Raw genomic sequence first — 13,718 nt, 5'->3', positions numbered from 1 at the left:
GTTCTGCATTAAGTCCCCCCCATCTCCCAGCTTTCTGTACCTCTGCAGTGAAGATAACAAATATACTGGCACATTTCTTCTGGTCTTTTTTTTTTAATGAAGATGAAGACCTGGATTGTTGTTGGGGAGCAATATGCTGACTCTGTAAACTGCTTAGAGAGGGCTGAAAGCCCTATGAAGCGGTATATAAGTCTAACTGCTATTAAGAGACTACCATGCTCTTTGCTTCCTGATTCATGATTCAGTCACTCCATATTGGGACTTGCAATGGTGTGAACAAAGCAAAGGAAAACAAGGGCAGTTTCCAGCGAGTTGGGAACAGCTTTCCTTCCTACATGTTCCATGTGTCTCCTGGCAAAATGCAGTTGTTGGGATGACTTCACTTTGTAGCATACCTGTCTCGTTTCAATGTTATCAGAAGATAAGAAAGCAAAGATGAAAACAAAGGAAAGGAAGAAGGGATTTGAGACTGGGGGAGGACAGGGGTCTAAGTGCCCAGGAATGAGTATGCATAGATATGCATGGGGATATTACCAGTGGGAATTTTGACCAGGGTTCTTTAAGAAATACCAGATAAATTGCTCAGTCACTCAAATTAAAATATCCTTTGCAATGATTTTGATTTTAAAATAAAACACCTGAACTCATACAATCTGCAGGAGCTCAGATCTTTTAAAACTTGATGAGTTGTGAAATCTGGGCCATTTTCATTATATTTTAAGGACTGGCAGGCTCTGTCTAATAGTATTAATACAGGAGCTCTTTATAAACCATGATTTCTGGTTTAGTATACTTCAAACCCAGCAAATGGCAGCTTATTTAGTAAATCATGTTTTAGTATGATGACTGAACAATGTCACCAAATCTTTTTTTGTCCTCATATTCTTAATATGTTCAAGCCTGAGTTTTCAAATCTTATCCATCTCTCTTTGGACTTTAAGATTCATAATTTCCCAAATTTCCTGATCTTTGGGAAGTTAATGGCAGTTGAAATTAAGCCATCTGCTGAATATCAACAGTAGCAGTTGTTTTGCACACATTTCTAAACGTTAAATGTTTCTAGGTTCCTAAAACAGATTATATCCAGGAATTAAAGTGGGAGGGACTCCCCCCACACACAATTTAGGTGCTTTGCTTTTAGAATGTAAAAAAAAAGGGGGGGGGGTGAGGGATAATTCACAAAACCCACTCCTTCCTGCATTTCTGAACATGACTCATATTTCTGAGGGTGACTCATTTGAAAGGAAGTTTCCTGTAGTAGTGAATCACAAAAACTGCAGCCAACAGGCTCCTGTAAAATTGTCTGGCAGTATCCTGACAAAGTACAGGACGCCCTGTCATATAAAAGTTATTCAGCAGATGCTTAAAAAGAAAAAAGTCACAGCCAACAAAGCAGAAAATGGTTACTTTCAAAAAGGAAGTTGTTTAGTTATTGAAAACATTAGGTTTTAAGGCACACTGTTTGGAAATTACATTTTAAGACGTTTTCTGAGAGAAAATTTAGGGATTATAGTGATATAGTGAGAAGCATAGCTACACTGAATGCATAGCTTCCAAGATTTTTGCTTTCAAGTAGGAAGAGAAATATCTGAAGACCAAAAAATAACTCATTTTTAAAAATGAGATACTTTGTGCTAGTCCATCAAAGATAGGATAAACCAGCGATGGCGAACCTTTAGACACCAAATGCCCAAATTGCACATGTCCAAACTGAATGGTGTGCGCATGCATGAAGGTGTGCATGCGCAACAGAGACCCAAAGACCAGCGGGCAGGTGGGAGACAGGGCATCCCAACACTGGCAGTGTGGCAAGAGGCAAGATCTTTTTCTTTCGTGACAGAAGTTTCATCACTTGCAGGGAAACAAGCTCATGAAAGAAACGCCACGGAGAACTGACCTGGGGCAATGGCATGCGTGCCAGCAGAGAGGGCTCTGCATGCCACCTCTGGCACATGTGCCATAGGTTCGCCATCACAGGGATAAACTATTCCCAAGGTTCTGTGACCTCTCATTGCTTATGTGATGTTGCCTTTGAATGTGAGTTAATATAGTTAAGAATTTGTAGTTTTATTATCTTTGGTATTGTTTCAACTACTAAGAGCCAGTTTAATGGTTACGGCGCTAGGCTAGAAACCAGGAGACTGGGAGTTCTAGTGCTGCTGGTGGGTGATTTTGGATTACTCATTTTCTCAATCCATGACGTTAGGCTCAATTCCTGATTCATTAAATCAACAATTGGTTGATTACTTAAAAAAAAAAAAGTAAATCAAATATATTTACAAATATGTTTGAAAATAGCATTAGTAAACTAATCTAGGCAAGTCAATGTTTGTAAAACTTCAAAAAAATCTTAGTAGAAGCACCAGCTTGAACTTCTCATGAATCAAGATGACTAATATTAGTACTTAAGAACTTACTTTGCTTTTACTAAATTGTGTGTACTACCTTTTCCCTCTAAAGAAGAGAGCTTCCAGCAAAGCAGAGCATAATTAAGAATTCTAAGTTTGTTTGTTTTTTAAATGAAGATAATGGTTATAAAAATGCAAAACATTTGTTGAGCTCAAAACAAAACGTCTTAGGGATTTCAAATTTGTCTTTTCATGCACACCCTATGGAAGAGTCAGTAGTTAGAACATTTCCTGTATAGTGTTTCCTATTTTCAAACATATTTGTAAGACAAGATAAAATAGAGACATGGATTTGATCTCTAAAATATCTCAACCCAGAACAGTATTATTGAGAAAAATCATTTATCACTGTTTTGATACCTGCATCCTGCCATGCCCAAATCAGGAGCAGTCTACATTGCTAGAGAATGGGGGGAAAAGTGCTTATTTTTGGATTAGCAACAGAGATTGCAATCTAAGATAAAATACTGGTATGAGCAACTAAAATAAATGGCAGATCACTTTTAGTACAAAAGGTGTTATAAAACAGACAAGTGGAGGTGAGGGGCAGAGAATAGACAAGCATTGAGGTATTAATGAAAACATTAAAATGTTGTGTGTTAGTGATGCTTCTACAAAATATCTCCTCTAGGAGGGCATGCCTATTAACAAAACACTTAAGTTCATGGAAATTGATTTTGGGAAGGTGTTTCTCAGTCCTAGCCAGTACTTTTTCTTACTGGTTTCCGTGTGTGTGTGTGTGTGTGTGTGTGTGTGTGTGTTTGGACATGTGACTACATTTCAAAAAAAGCAGTAGGCTAAAGCCACTCAACCACTGTTTCCTCAGAAAGCCAATGGGACTATTATAAGAAACAGATAAGATGGTGCTAAAACGCTGGTGCTTTGGAGTGGGCCATTTTCTCTCTCCCCCCACCAAAAGGAATTAAATTTAATAAAGTACAATTAGGTAGGCAGGAAGCCTGGCTAGACACACTAGTGGCCCTGGTGGGGATCTGACAGCGGAGAAAATGAAATCAACCAGTTCTTCTATTGATCCATTCACTGCTTTGGAGATGTGGTTCTTAAATCTTTATTTCACTTGGAGTCAGTGAGAAGAAAATGGAACTTTCACATGAAGAAAGAAGTTTGGTAAAGTGAAAGCAAATTTCACACATTTCTTAGCAATCCAAACAAATTCAAATAAGTATATAAAAGTGTTCCTTTATTTAATTAAAAACATTTAAAATATTGCAATAAACCTACAATATACATGCTACATTTCTGGAAACATTGCATATTCACAGCATAGTTAAAATAAAAGTATTAAGTATATTAGTGCAAAGAACAGTCACTGGGATATTAATAATACAGTATTCCAGGACTTTCGTAGATCCTGGATTAGGAAAACAGGTTTGGCAAACACATACAATCACTCATGTATGTTCTTCTACAGTTCCCCGTTTTTATAAAACAGAAGTTGTCTAAAATCTCAAACTAGTTAATATTAATTAGGACCATCACTTGCATCCTGGATGCAAGATGCTTGTTTGATTCAATAAGGAAAAACTTATTTGCACACCTGGTAATCACTTGTAAAAATAATCCTGTCTTGTATTGGTCTAAACCCAAACTCAAATATATTATATTGTCCGTATCAGGGGTGCCACTTTGATTTTTCCCTCTGTAAGGAAAATGCTTGTTCATATAATTTTGTATGGAAAGAAGTTCTACCAGCTGTAAACACTTGTGTACTAAAGGTTACTGGGGTTCAGTTTCATGTTCTGTCCATGGAAATCCACACACTCCTGTGTCATATGCACAAATTTAATAAGTTGACTTAGTTGTGTTTGAACTAGAGGAATAAGAGGGGGATTTTCTTGGGTATCTGTTTGAAGAGAGGGAGACTTGCATCCTCTTGGTGGTGCGCACACTTCGACAGAGGAGGGCATTTTTTAGATTATCCCTAAAGTCTTTTGAAATGAAGTAGTAGATAAACGGATCAATGCAGCTGTTTAGAGTAGAAAGGCAAAGGGCTATAATATATGATGCATATATGTTACTGAAGCCATTGCTTTTGATTTGGGCATAATGGACCACCAGCAGAATATTGCTAGGCAAGAAACAGATCAAGTACATAGAAAGTACGGTAATGATGAGCTTGATGGCTCTTCTCCTTTTCTTCCCAATCGTGACATCTGTTATGGAAGCATTAAGAGTCTTTATCATGAGAATGTAAGCCCCCGTTGTGAGAATGGCTGGGAAGAAGAAGACACCAATAGCCAGGGAAAGGAAGTAGTTGAACATGTCGTTGGCCAACACAGACTGTGGTAAGACATCATGACATGTAGTGATGTTAAGGTTAGAAATATAAACAGTTTGGTTAATAAGATATAGCGGCACTGTGCCAAGCAGCACCACGATCCATACTGCAGCTGAAACTTTCATAGCAACTTCTGACTTCTTTCTTGAGTGCAGTATGGGGTTTGCAATTACCCAATACCTTTGCACACTGAGGCATGTCATAAAAAGAATAGAGCAGTACATGTTTCCATAAAAGAATCCAACAAGTATTTTGCAGAGGACTTCCCCGTAGATCCAGTTGTTGCCATTAACATGGTAAGCAATTTTCAGAGGGAACCAGATTACGAAAAGGAGATCTGACAGAGCCAAATTAGCCATATATATCACCGCAGGATGCGTCTTCTTTGTTCTGAAGAAGAAAACCCATAGAGCCAAAGCATTGCTTGGCAAGCCAATGATGAAGACTATAATGTAGATCATAGGGAGGAAAACTGTAGTCAGTTTTCCTTTAAGGATTTGGCTTGCAAACTCATCTATGTTGTATCCTTCTTTATGTGTTAAATTGGTTTTATGACCAATAAAACTTCTTCCTCCTTTTGAAATGAGAGTTTGGTTTTTCACTAAAAAAAGAAACAAAGCAAACATGTTAAGCTACTTGGCCATTAATAATCTCCCACACAGCCTATATAATGAAGTAACAAGTTATTAATACATAATTGGTGTTATAATTCATTTGCTTTGAATAAAAATACTGCTGAATTGAAGAGACTACAAAGGCTAACTTGATTTCAATAGGAAGACTAATAAGAAACACTTTTCAGGTAGTCCTCAACTTGTGACTGTTTAACAACAGTCTGGAATTATGAAAGCATTGGAAACATCAGACTTATGACCGTACAGTCATGTAACTGCCATTTGGAATCTTTTCTGCCAGTTTCCCCAGGAAGTCAATGGGAAAGACGGCAGGGAAGGTTGTACGCTGCGGCCAGCTACTCAAAAGATTTCCTTTCATCTTTATGGACTGGCTGAAAAAATTATCCACTGAGGGGAGCTGAACTTCTTCCAAGGGGTGTAAAATGGAGCTGAACTCCCGAAGCTCTGTTCCTGCACCCCATCAAAGGAGTTTTCTTCCATGCACAAAGGAGACATTAGCAGGTCCTTTAGCAGGGTACAGAATGTGAGCTGATGAAGATTTCAGCTTTTTTCCTGACCTCCGGCCGAAGGAGGTCAATTCCCTTTCATGCACAGTAGTCAACTGAATGCCTTCAGCAGGCAGCTTTTTCAGCCAGTTCCCACTGATGAGAGGGACTCAAAATCCAAGCAGAGAGGTAAGGTAAGTTCTGGCACAGGCTGTGGGTGTCTATCTCTTCCCTCAAAGTCTGAAAATCCTGCTGGGATTTCAGAAAGAAGGATTTTCAATTTCTGAGTGGAGCCTCCCAGTTCTTACCCACCTTGAGACCTCATGGTCCTTACCTGGGATTCCATCTGTTTAATGACCCCATGAGATTGCTTAACAATTACAACCCGGAATGTCAGGATTGTAGTCACTGAGTGAAGCAGTCATGCATTTAACAAGCACTTGCTCAGCAACCAATATTCCAGTTCCAGTTGTGATTGTATGTTGAGTTACTGGTATAGCAAAATGTTCTTGTCGTGTTTTAAAGTGATTTTCTTAAAGCCGAAAGAAGGGAGATACAGTCCTCTTCAGGTGCAGGGGTGTAGCTAATTAATTGCATAAAAGTCACAACTTTGGACAGATTTTGAGGGGCAAAATAGGTGCTGCAACCTCTAAAAAAGGAAAAAGATCAGCTCAGAATAGGAAGGATTAGGAAGTTAAAGGAATGGAATAAATGCCTTAAATGTATACTGTAGCATGCCTATTTTCCCCTTTACTCCAGAAAGACTTCAGCATTCTGGATGGAACCAAAAAAGGAGGGACAAAAAGGAATGATCAGCTCTGCAACTTTTCTCGCTTTTTAAGTCTAATTCCAATTTTATAGATAAATCGTATCTAGTCTGGCCCAAATAGCAAATTTGGAAAGGCAATTTCCTTTTTTAAGATATAAAATTTGTTGCCATTGTAGAGGATTTAATGCAAGCAAGGGAGTTTTCAATTGGCTTTAATCAAAACATCTGGGGTTAGGGTTAGGATAGGATAGATGTTGCATATCAATGAGAAAAGTTCTTGTCTAGGATCATCCCCAACATCTTTTCTTTCTATAAAGGGAAATTCCTGCAGTCTAAATTGCAGATTCTCAGATGGATCACAGTTTGAATTTATAGGCTATTATAGACAGACCTATACATTATTAAAACAAATACGCCAAATTCCCACTTTGCCCTACTAGTGTGAGCTGGCCAGCTAGCCAAAATATATACAGCCCTCTCCATCTTTTTGAAATATATGCGCTCCCCCACCTTTTTAATTTTTCATTTTTTTCCAAATAAGTTCCTCAAGGAACTCACATGGATATAGGTATATATAACTCATCCTCTAAACATTCGTTTTTGCTCAATAAATATCACATACATATTTAATAATTTACACCGGGTTTTACTTCCAACCCTATTAGGTTTATTTTTATCTTAAGGGTCTAGAAAGTAAATAAAGGGAAATAATATATTTCTTTTCTTAGAATTGCCCCATCCCACTACTCTGTCAATTGGTTTATTTACTTAATGTATGGCATATCATACATAGACTACCACTATATATTAGCATTTCACTTAGATTAATAAAACACAATAAATCTGTCAACTGGTATTGTAGCATCAACATGGCACTGAGAATTGTGTATAGATTCACAATGTGTAACTTGTGCAAGACATTGAGAAACAGGCACAATATTCTTGTCTGCCAGTTCCCAAGCACTCAATATCACCAGCTCATTTTACTCTAGCCTACTTGGGACTAACGTATTTGACTGTGCGTTTTAAATTTTATTTATGACGTATTTGACTGTGTGTTTTACATTTTATTTATGTTGTTGTGAGGAAGGCCATTAACTGGATTAGAAATTCACCCATTAATTTATGCAAACTCAGTTCAGCGCTCACTGGAAAAGGTCATGCTTTTGTACAGTACCCCCTTGAAAGTATCTTGGGTGGAAAAACAGGAAGTGCTTCCCTTATGTAGAAAGTATGTACTTTGTCTAAGCAGAGAGGGAATCCTTATTAGGCAAAGACGCCTCTTCTTCATCTAAGTAAAAGGCATTTTAGGTTCTTCTCATGTTGAGCAATTTAAGGTTACCACATGCATTCCATGTTATTTGGCTCTGTATAATAATACCTCAATATCTCAAGCTCTTCATCTTGCATATTAATGCAAGTTAATGAATACTAAGTATTAAACTGTAAACACTGCATTCATTATTATTACATATGAATTTGCTCTGATTCTCTAGCAACTCCCCAAAATCATGGAGGTCATTTTAACCACAGATATTCCGCCTCCAAAAGAATGCACCCCTGCCCATGGCCAACTCATCAAACTGCAAAATTACATCATAAACCAAGATAGGAAGGACTTCTTGCTTTAAGATCATATACCATTTGTTCATGTTGATGCAGTCATTCATGTTATTGGATTGTACATACAGTAAATCCATTGATCACTTTTCTTGGAATCTAACACCCTGTTTATAATCCAGATTAACATTTCTAAGCAATTAAAATGAAGGTAAAGTGAACAGAGTACTTATAGTTGCTTAAGCAGTTAAATACACACACACACACACACACACACACACACAAACAAACAAATCCATATCAACCAATTACTGGAAAACAGGTACTTCAGCCCTTAGCTAGCTAGGTTATATATGCAACAAGAAAACAACAAAGTTCAACCTTAGCTTGTAAGGAAGAAGATAGTGGTTTTTTGAAATAAACGCTTTAGATCTTTTCACTAATGATCAAAGTACAAGAGGTATTAATTAGTTTGCTACAAGTCAGCTTTTCAAACGCTGAGCTGAGACTTCTCACGCAGTCAAGGCAGAAAAAGCTTCCTAAACTCCTGGACTTAGTCTTTGTAACTAGAGATCTTAGCTTCAAAGAAGTTAAAAAAACAAACTTTTGCTTCTCCTCTAAAGAACCTGTTTCTGTTAGGAACTAGGCTGTGTCATCAGGTTAAGTTTCAATTCATCAAACAAAAACAAAAAAGCTTCTGTGAACAGATAAGATCACTACAGCAACTCAATGCTCACATTCACTGGGGAGTTAAGTCCCCATGAAGTTACTCCGGCTTTGATGACACCAAAACCTTTTCTGTCGCCTAGGCTAGACTGTCAAGCTAAATCCCCAGTGTGGTGCCCAGAGGACAACCGCACACCTAAAGAAACTCCCTCTGCGCCCCTCAGGTTTCCTGCCCTACCTGGCATTTTCCTTTTTGAAAAAAGGGACACGGGGGACGAACTTGGGGACCACCACCAGATCCAGCCTCTTATTTTCCTCAAGAAAGGCCCCTAAACCTTTCTCACAAAAGAAAAATAACAGGTGATCTTCGCTAAAATAGGAAGAAAGTGGGTTGCGGATGGGGAGCAGGGGCAGAAGGGATCCTGATAAAACAGGTTTTTGTCCTTGGTCCTAGCTCCACGGCAGCCATTTTGTTGAGAGGACAACCCCCCCCCCGGGTCCAGTAGCCCCTTGTTGGGGGGGGGGAACCCACGCACAGCATGTCCCCCCCAGAACAGCCCGTGTCCCCACCGGACCCGAAAGGCGGGACCCCCGGCTCCGATGGAGAAGAAGACGGGAGAGGTCGAAAACTTCCCGAGCGCTCCTCTCGCTTCTCACCTGCAGCAGAGGCGACGGCTAGAGCTCCTCCCAAGACCAGGACACCCAGCCAAGGCTGGCAGAGGCGCCCCATTATCCGCGGCAAAGGCTCCCGCGGGATCGCGGCGGCGGCAGCAACGACACAGGAGAACTTCCACCTCCTCCCTTCTCAGCGCCCGGGAGTTTCACCGGAGTTTCACCGCAGCCTGGAAAAAAAAGGAGAGGGCGGCGGAGGCGGAGCCTCGCCCCCTTCGAGCCAGCCAGGTGCCCTTTGAGCCTGCGAGAGGCGGGGAAGGCAGGAGTTTCGCCCGGCGGCGGGCGGGCTTGGCGATCCTCTCCTTCGCCGGCAGCGCCGAGATTGCCGCTCAGGAGAGTCCCGGGGAGGGAGACGGGAACACCGAGAGTGGCGGCCGCCAGTTGGCTGGATAAGACCTGTGCCTCTAACCCGCCTGTGACCTCTTCCCTTTCACTAGGGGACTCGCCCTGAATTTAAACAACCCTCTTCCTTTCTTAAGTGGGCTGCTTTTATTAAGGCTACACACCCAAACGACCCGAGACCACAAAGAGGCGAATACGTGTTTATCATCACGGAGCACGCCGGTCTGATCAAGGCTAAATAGGGCTTTCTTTCGCGGGAGAATTCGCGGAAAGGGAGGAGCCACCATGACGCCCAAAGAGACGGGTTTACCAGGAAAGGTGTCTCCTACTACAAACTATAAAACACTTTCTTTTTTTCCCCGTCGGCTGTCTTCGAATGTATTTCAGCCTATTGCGCAATTGTTGACCCCTGATAACATTTACAGTACGATTCAATCTCAACAGCTTTTAAGATATGTGGATCTTAGTCCCAGAGTTTCCCACCCAATACGTTGACTGGGATATGCTGGGAATTATAGTCTGTATAGTAATGTAGGAAGTTATCACCCAGCCCTCTCCCAGAAAAAAATGGAATATTTTAGGAAATATTGAAAGGCAGACTTTCTCTGGATGTGAAAAGGAAGAAACATGTTTTAAAAGACAGAAGAGCTTCCTGCAGCTTCCTGCCCATCCCCACTTTGTCAATGGGCCATTAAGAAGGCCAAGCTGGTCCCTTTACATAATAAAGAATTCGCCACTTTAGCTCCAGGGACATGGGATTAAGGCATGATAATATTGGCACTTTACCCAACTCGCCACATGGCATCTGAGAACTCAATCAACCTGGATTCAAAACACAGCCTAGAGAGTTGCCCCTGCATGAGCCCATGGGAGTCTGACAACCAATCAGAATACAAGCTGAAGATCAAAGGGTAGAGAGGGCATAAAACCAGGGACTCAGCATCTAAGTCCTTCCTTCTCTTTTCTCCACCAACATTGAAGCATGTGATCACCTTTTCTGTTCAGGACTCAAGCCATGTGGTCCTGTCTACAATAAACCATCTTTCCAAGCAGCCTCCATGTCTCCAGTGTCTTTTTCCCCACTTGGAGCTGAACCCAGAAGGACATTTCTTTCATCATTGTCTTCCTTCTGTCTCTATAATTTTTCTCTTTAATATTAAAACGCCCTCAAGAGCAAAATGAAGTAAGAACATTCTAATTTGCATAGAAGAAAACCCATCAATTTTAAACACAAAGTAATGATAGTCCATTACATTGATAAAAAGCAAGTTCATGAACAGAAAGCATTTATCTGGGGGGGGTCTAACTCTGGTAATTTTAAGACCTGTGGACTTCAATGGAGTTTTCACAGGTGTTAAAATTGTCAAGTTTGGGCAACACTGATTTAGTCTATAATCAAAAACAGGATAATGTGAAGAAGGTCTGTCTGCAACATTGAAGAGTGATTTTTTTGGGGGGGGGCTGTCCTCCATGCTAGATAAATCCACAACTCTTCATAAAGTGATACATTGTAAGTTTGGGGATGTATAAAAACTACAAATACATTTGCATTTTTAAACTGTACTTATCTTTATAGCGCCATATGAACATTCCTGTAGATAGCAATCAAAATGGGGCAATCAAAGACAAGACCACAGAATAGGAATAAATATCCCCTCACCAGTTTTACAATGCCAGCATTTCTAGACTTTTTATTAATTAACAATATTGATATCTATGTTGTTTTATTGTTGATTATTGACATCTCTTTTTAATCATGGTGACATCAACATGACAAAATATCATCATAAGAAGAGCCGAGGTGGCACAGTGGTTAAATGCAGCACTGCAGGCTACTTCAGCTGACTGCAGTTCTGCAGTTCGGCTGTTCAAATCTCACCGGCTCAGGGTTGACTCAGCCTTCCATCCTTCCGAGGTGGGTAAAATGAGGACCCGGATTGTTATTGGGGGCAACATGCTGACTCTGTAAACCGCTTAGAGAGGGCTGAAAGCCCTATGAAGAGGTATATAAGCCTAACTGCTATTGCTATAAAATATCATCATAAGAACACAAATTTCAGCCCTTTATTCTCTTGCAGCTCATTACATGCAATTAAATAAGCTCAGAATTTGCATCTCAGTGCTGAAGACATATTTTTGTTGTGCTTTTTATTGTAAATATTGTAAATGTAATGACATAGGTATCTTTCTAAGCTGACCTACTTTTTCCTATTATCTACGCTTATCTATTCACTTCCTTTGTTAAACAAAGGTGTTGGGAGAAAGAATCTAGTTACTTTAACCAAAGGCTTCCCTTTCTCTTTGGTAAAGTTTCTGAATGCACCAAACTGATGCACCTTTGACAGAAATCAGCAGCAGTAAAGTGGCACTTAAGTATGTTGGAAGGCAAAGAGATACGCAGAAACACAAGCAAGCAGACACACCAGCAAGTCTCCATGAAACTAGCGAGCAAGGCAATGTAGAGTTTTAGAGTTGGGTTCAGCATAGACTTGTTTAACTCAGGGGTGGGCTGCTACAGGTTCGCCTGGGTTCGGGAGAACCCATAGCTAATGTTATGGCCAGTTCAGAGAACTTCCAAATTTGATCAGCAGCAATCTTAGCTACAACATCCAGAAGAATATTCCTAGCAACATTGGGCACTGGAAGTGCCTATGAAATTACCTGGCCCAAATCCTGACATGTCACTAGAATGTAGGGGAAAGTAGCAGTATAAAGCGTAATTTGTAAAATATTTCTTTTCTTTCCCCTTCATTTTGCAAAAATGTTAGAATGGTTAGGACAGCTATTCTCAAGTGCATATAATTTTTCAGAAGATGTTGGAACAAACAACTGAAGAAATATAAATTGTTAACATTTAAAATGAACTCATTTCATAGTGATTTTATTTCAATTGACATGATTGTTTTACTGATTGTCTGGTTTATTACTTCTTTCTTTTCAGGTTAACTGTAATGGATTTTTAAAAATGTATCTGCTCTCAAATCTGTTTTGGATAAAAGCTAACAAGTTTGAAAGTTGCTGTTTTGACCCCAAACCATCTTTTCCTTTTCTTCCATCAAATTCAGATTACTGTTACTAATTGCTGATTCATTTAGTATGAAGAAAAAGTCCAAAAATAAGACAGTTGATGCATATCTTAAAACTTAGCATGTGGCAAGGATCCAGAGCAAACAATGCAAATAAAAGTTATAAATAATATTTAAATGTGAAGAAAATGGAATTTAAGAACCTATCCTTTCATTTTTTGGATCCGGTTGATTTAATCCATCTAGGAAACAAGATTGCATCAATTATTTCATCAGAATTGGGAAGGAACAATAATTACTTTATCCTTGAATGGTTGGCGTAATCTTATTTTTACAGTATCATGAATCACTAATGTATTCAGGCTGTGGCTCTATCCTGAGACAGATTTTAAAGGTAGAACTCATGACTACTCTCTCTGTTCTAATTGATATATCCTACCGCAATATATCAAAATTGAGAAAATAATCTTCTGTTCTTTCTAATAACTCCGATGCTCTTTCCAAATGTTCAAGTAGATATACATTCCTCACATAAGCAAAACTTTTATATCTATGGATTTACCAAAGGGAGAAACAAACTTATCATTCATTCGTTCGTTTATTGGTTGGATAATTGTCTACTCTTTCATCATACAAGAAGCATTTTTGTTAAGGAATGTTGCAGAATAGAAACACACTGGCACTTAACTTTCTGTTATTATTTTTTTTAAAATACAGATGCTAGTTATTTTCTCCCGATTTATTAAGTTATTAAATAAGAAAACTTGTTTTACTTTTTAAACACTCCAAAAATGGAAGTAGTATAGGTCTGGAAAAAAACAGTTTTCTTAAAAGAATATTTATTAGAGTATTTTAA

At 39.3% G+C, this 13,718-nt stretch overlaps 1 protein-coding gene across 1 annotated transcript; it reads right to left on the bottom strand.

Moving 5' to 3' along the window:
- Window positions 1-3,588: 3,588 nt before the first annotated feature.
- F2RL1 (F2R like trypsin receptor 1) lies at window positions 3,589-9,715 on the bottom strand. Its single transcript, XM_032214245.1, has 2 exons — window positions 9,480-9,715; window positions 3,589-5,308 (listed from the first exon to the last, which is right to left on the bottom strand). Exons 1-2 carry the CDS (start codon window positions 9,550-9,552, stop codon window positions 4,212-4,214), a joined length of 1,170 nt encoding a protein of 389 aa, XP_032070136.1. The 5' UTR covers window positions 9,553-9,715; the 3' UTR covers window positions 3,589-4,211.
- Window positions 9,716-13,718: the final 4,003 nt, after the last annotated feature.

This window comes from Thamnophis elegans, chromosome 3, assembly GCF_009769535.1.
Source record: "Thamnophis elegans isolate rThaEle1 chromosome 3, rThaEle1.pri, whole genome shotgun sequence".
Classification (NCBI taxonomy): Eukaryota; Metazoa; Chordata; class Lepidosauria; order Squamata; family Colubridae; genus Thamnophis; species Thamnophis elegans.
This window is presented reverse-complemented; position numbering and strand designations above follow the sequence as displayed.

What these genes read in the sequence shown, in the direction of transcription:
- F2RL1 (XM_032214245.1), bottom strand. Translation starts at nt 9,552, where the DNA reads ATGGGGCGCCTCTGCCAGCCTTGGCTGGGTGTCCTGGTCTTGGGAGGA. An exon ending in AGCCGTCGCCTCTGCTGCAG is followed by an intron (nt 5,309 to 9,479) that starts GTGAGAAGCGAG and finishes TTCTTTTTTTAG; the next exon opens with TGAAAAACCAAACTCTCATT.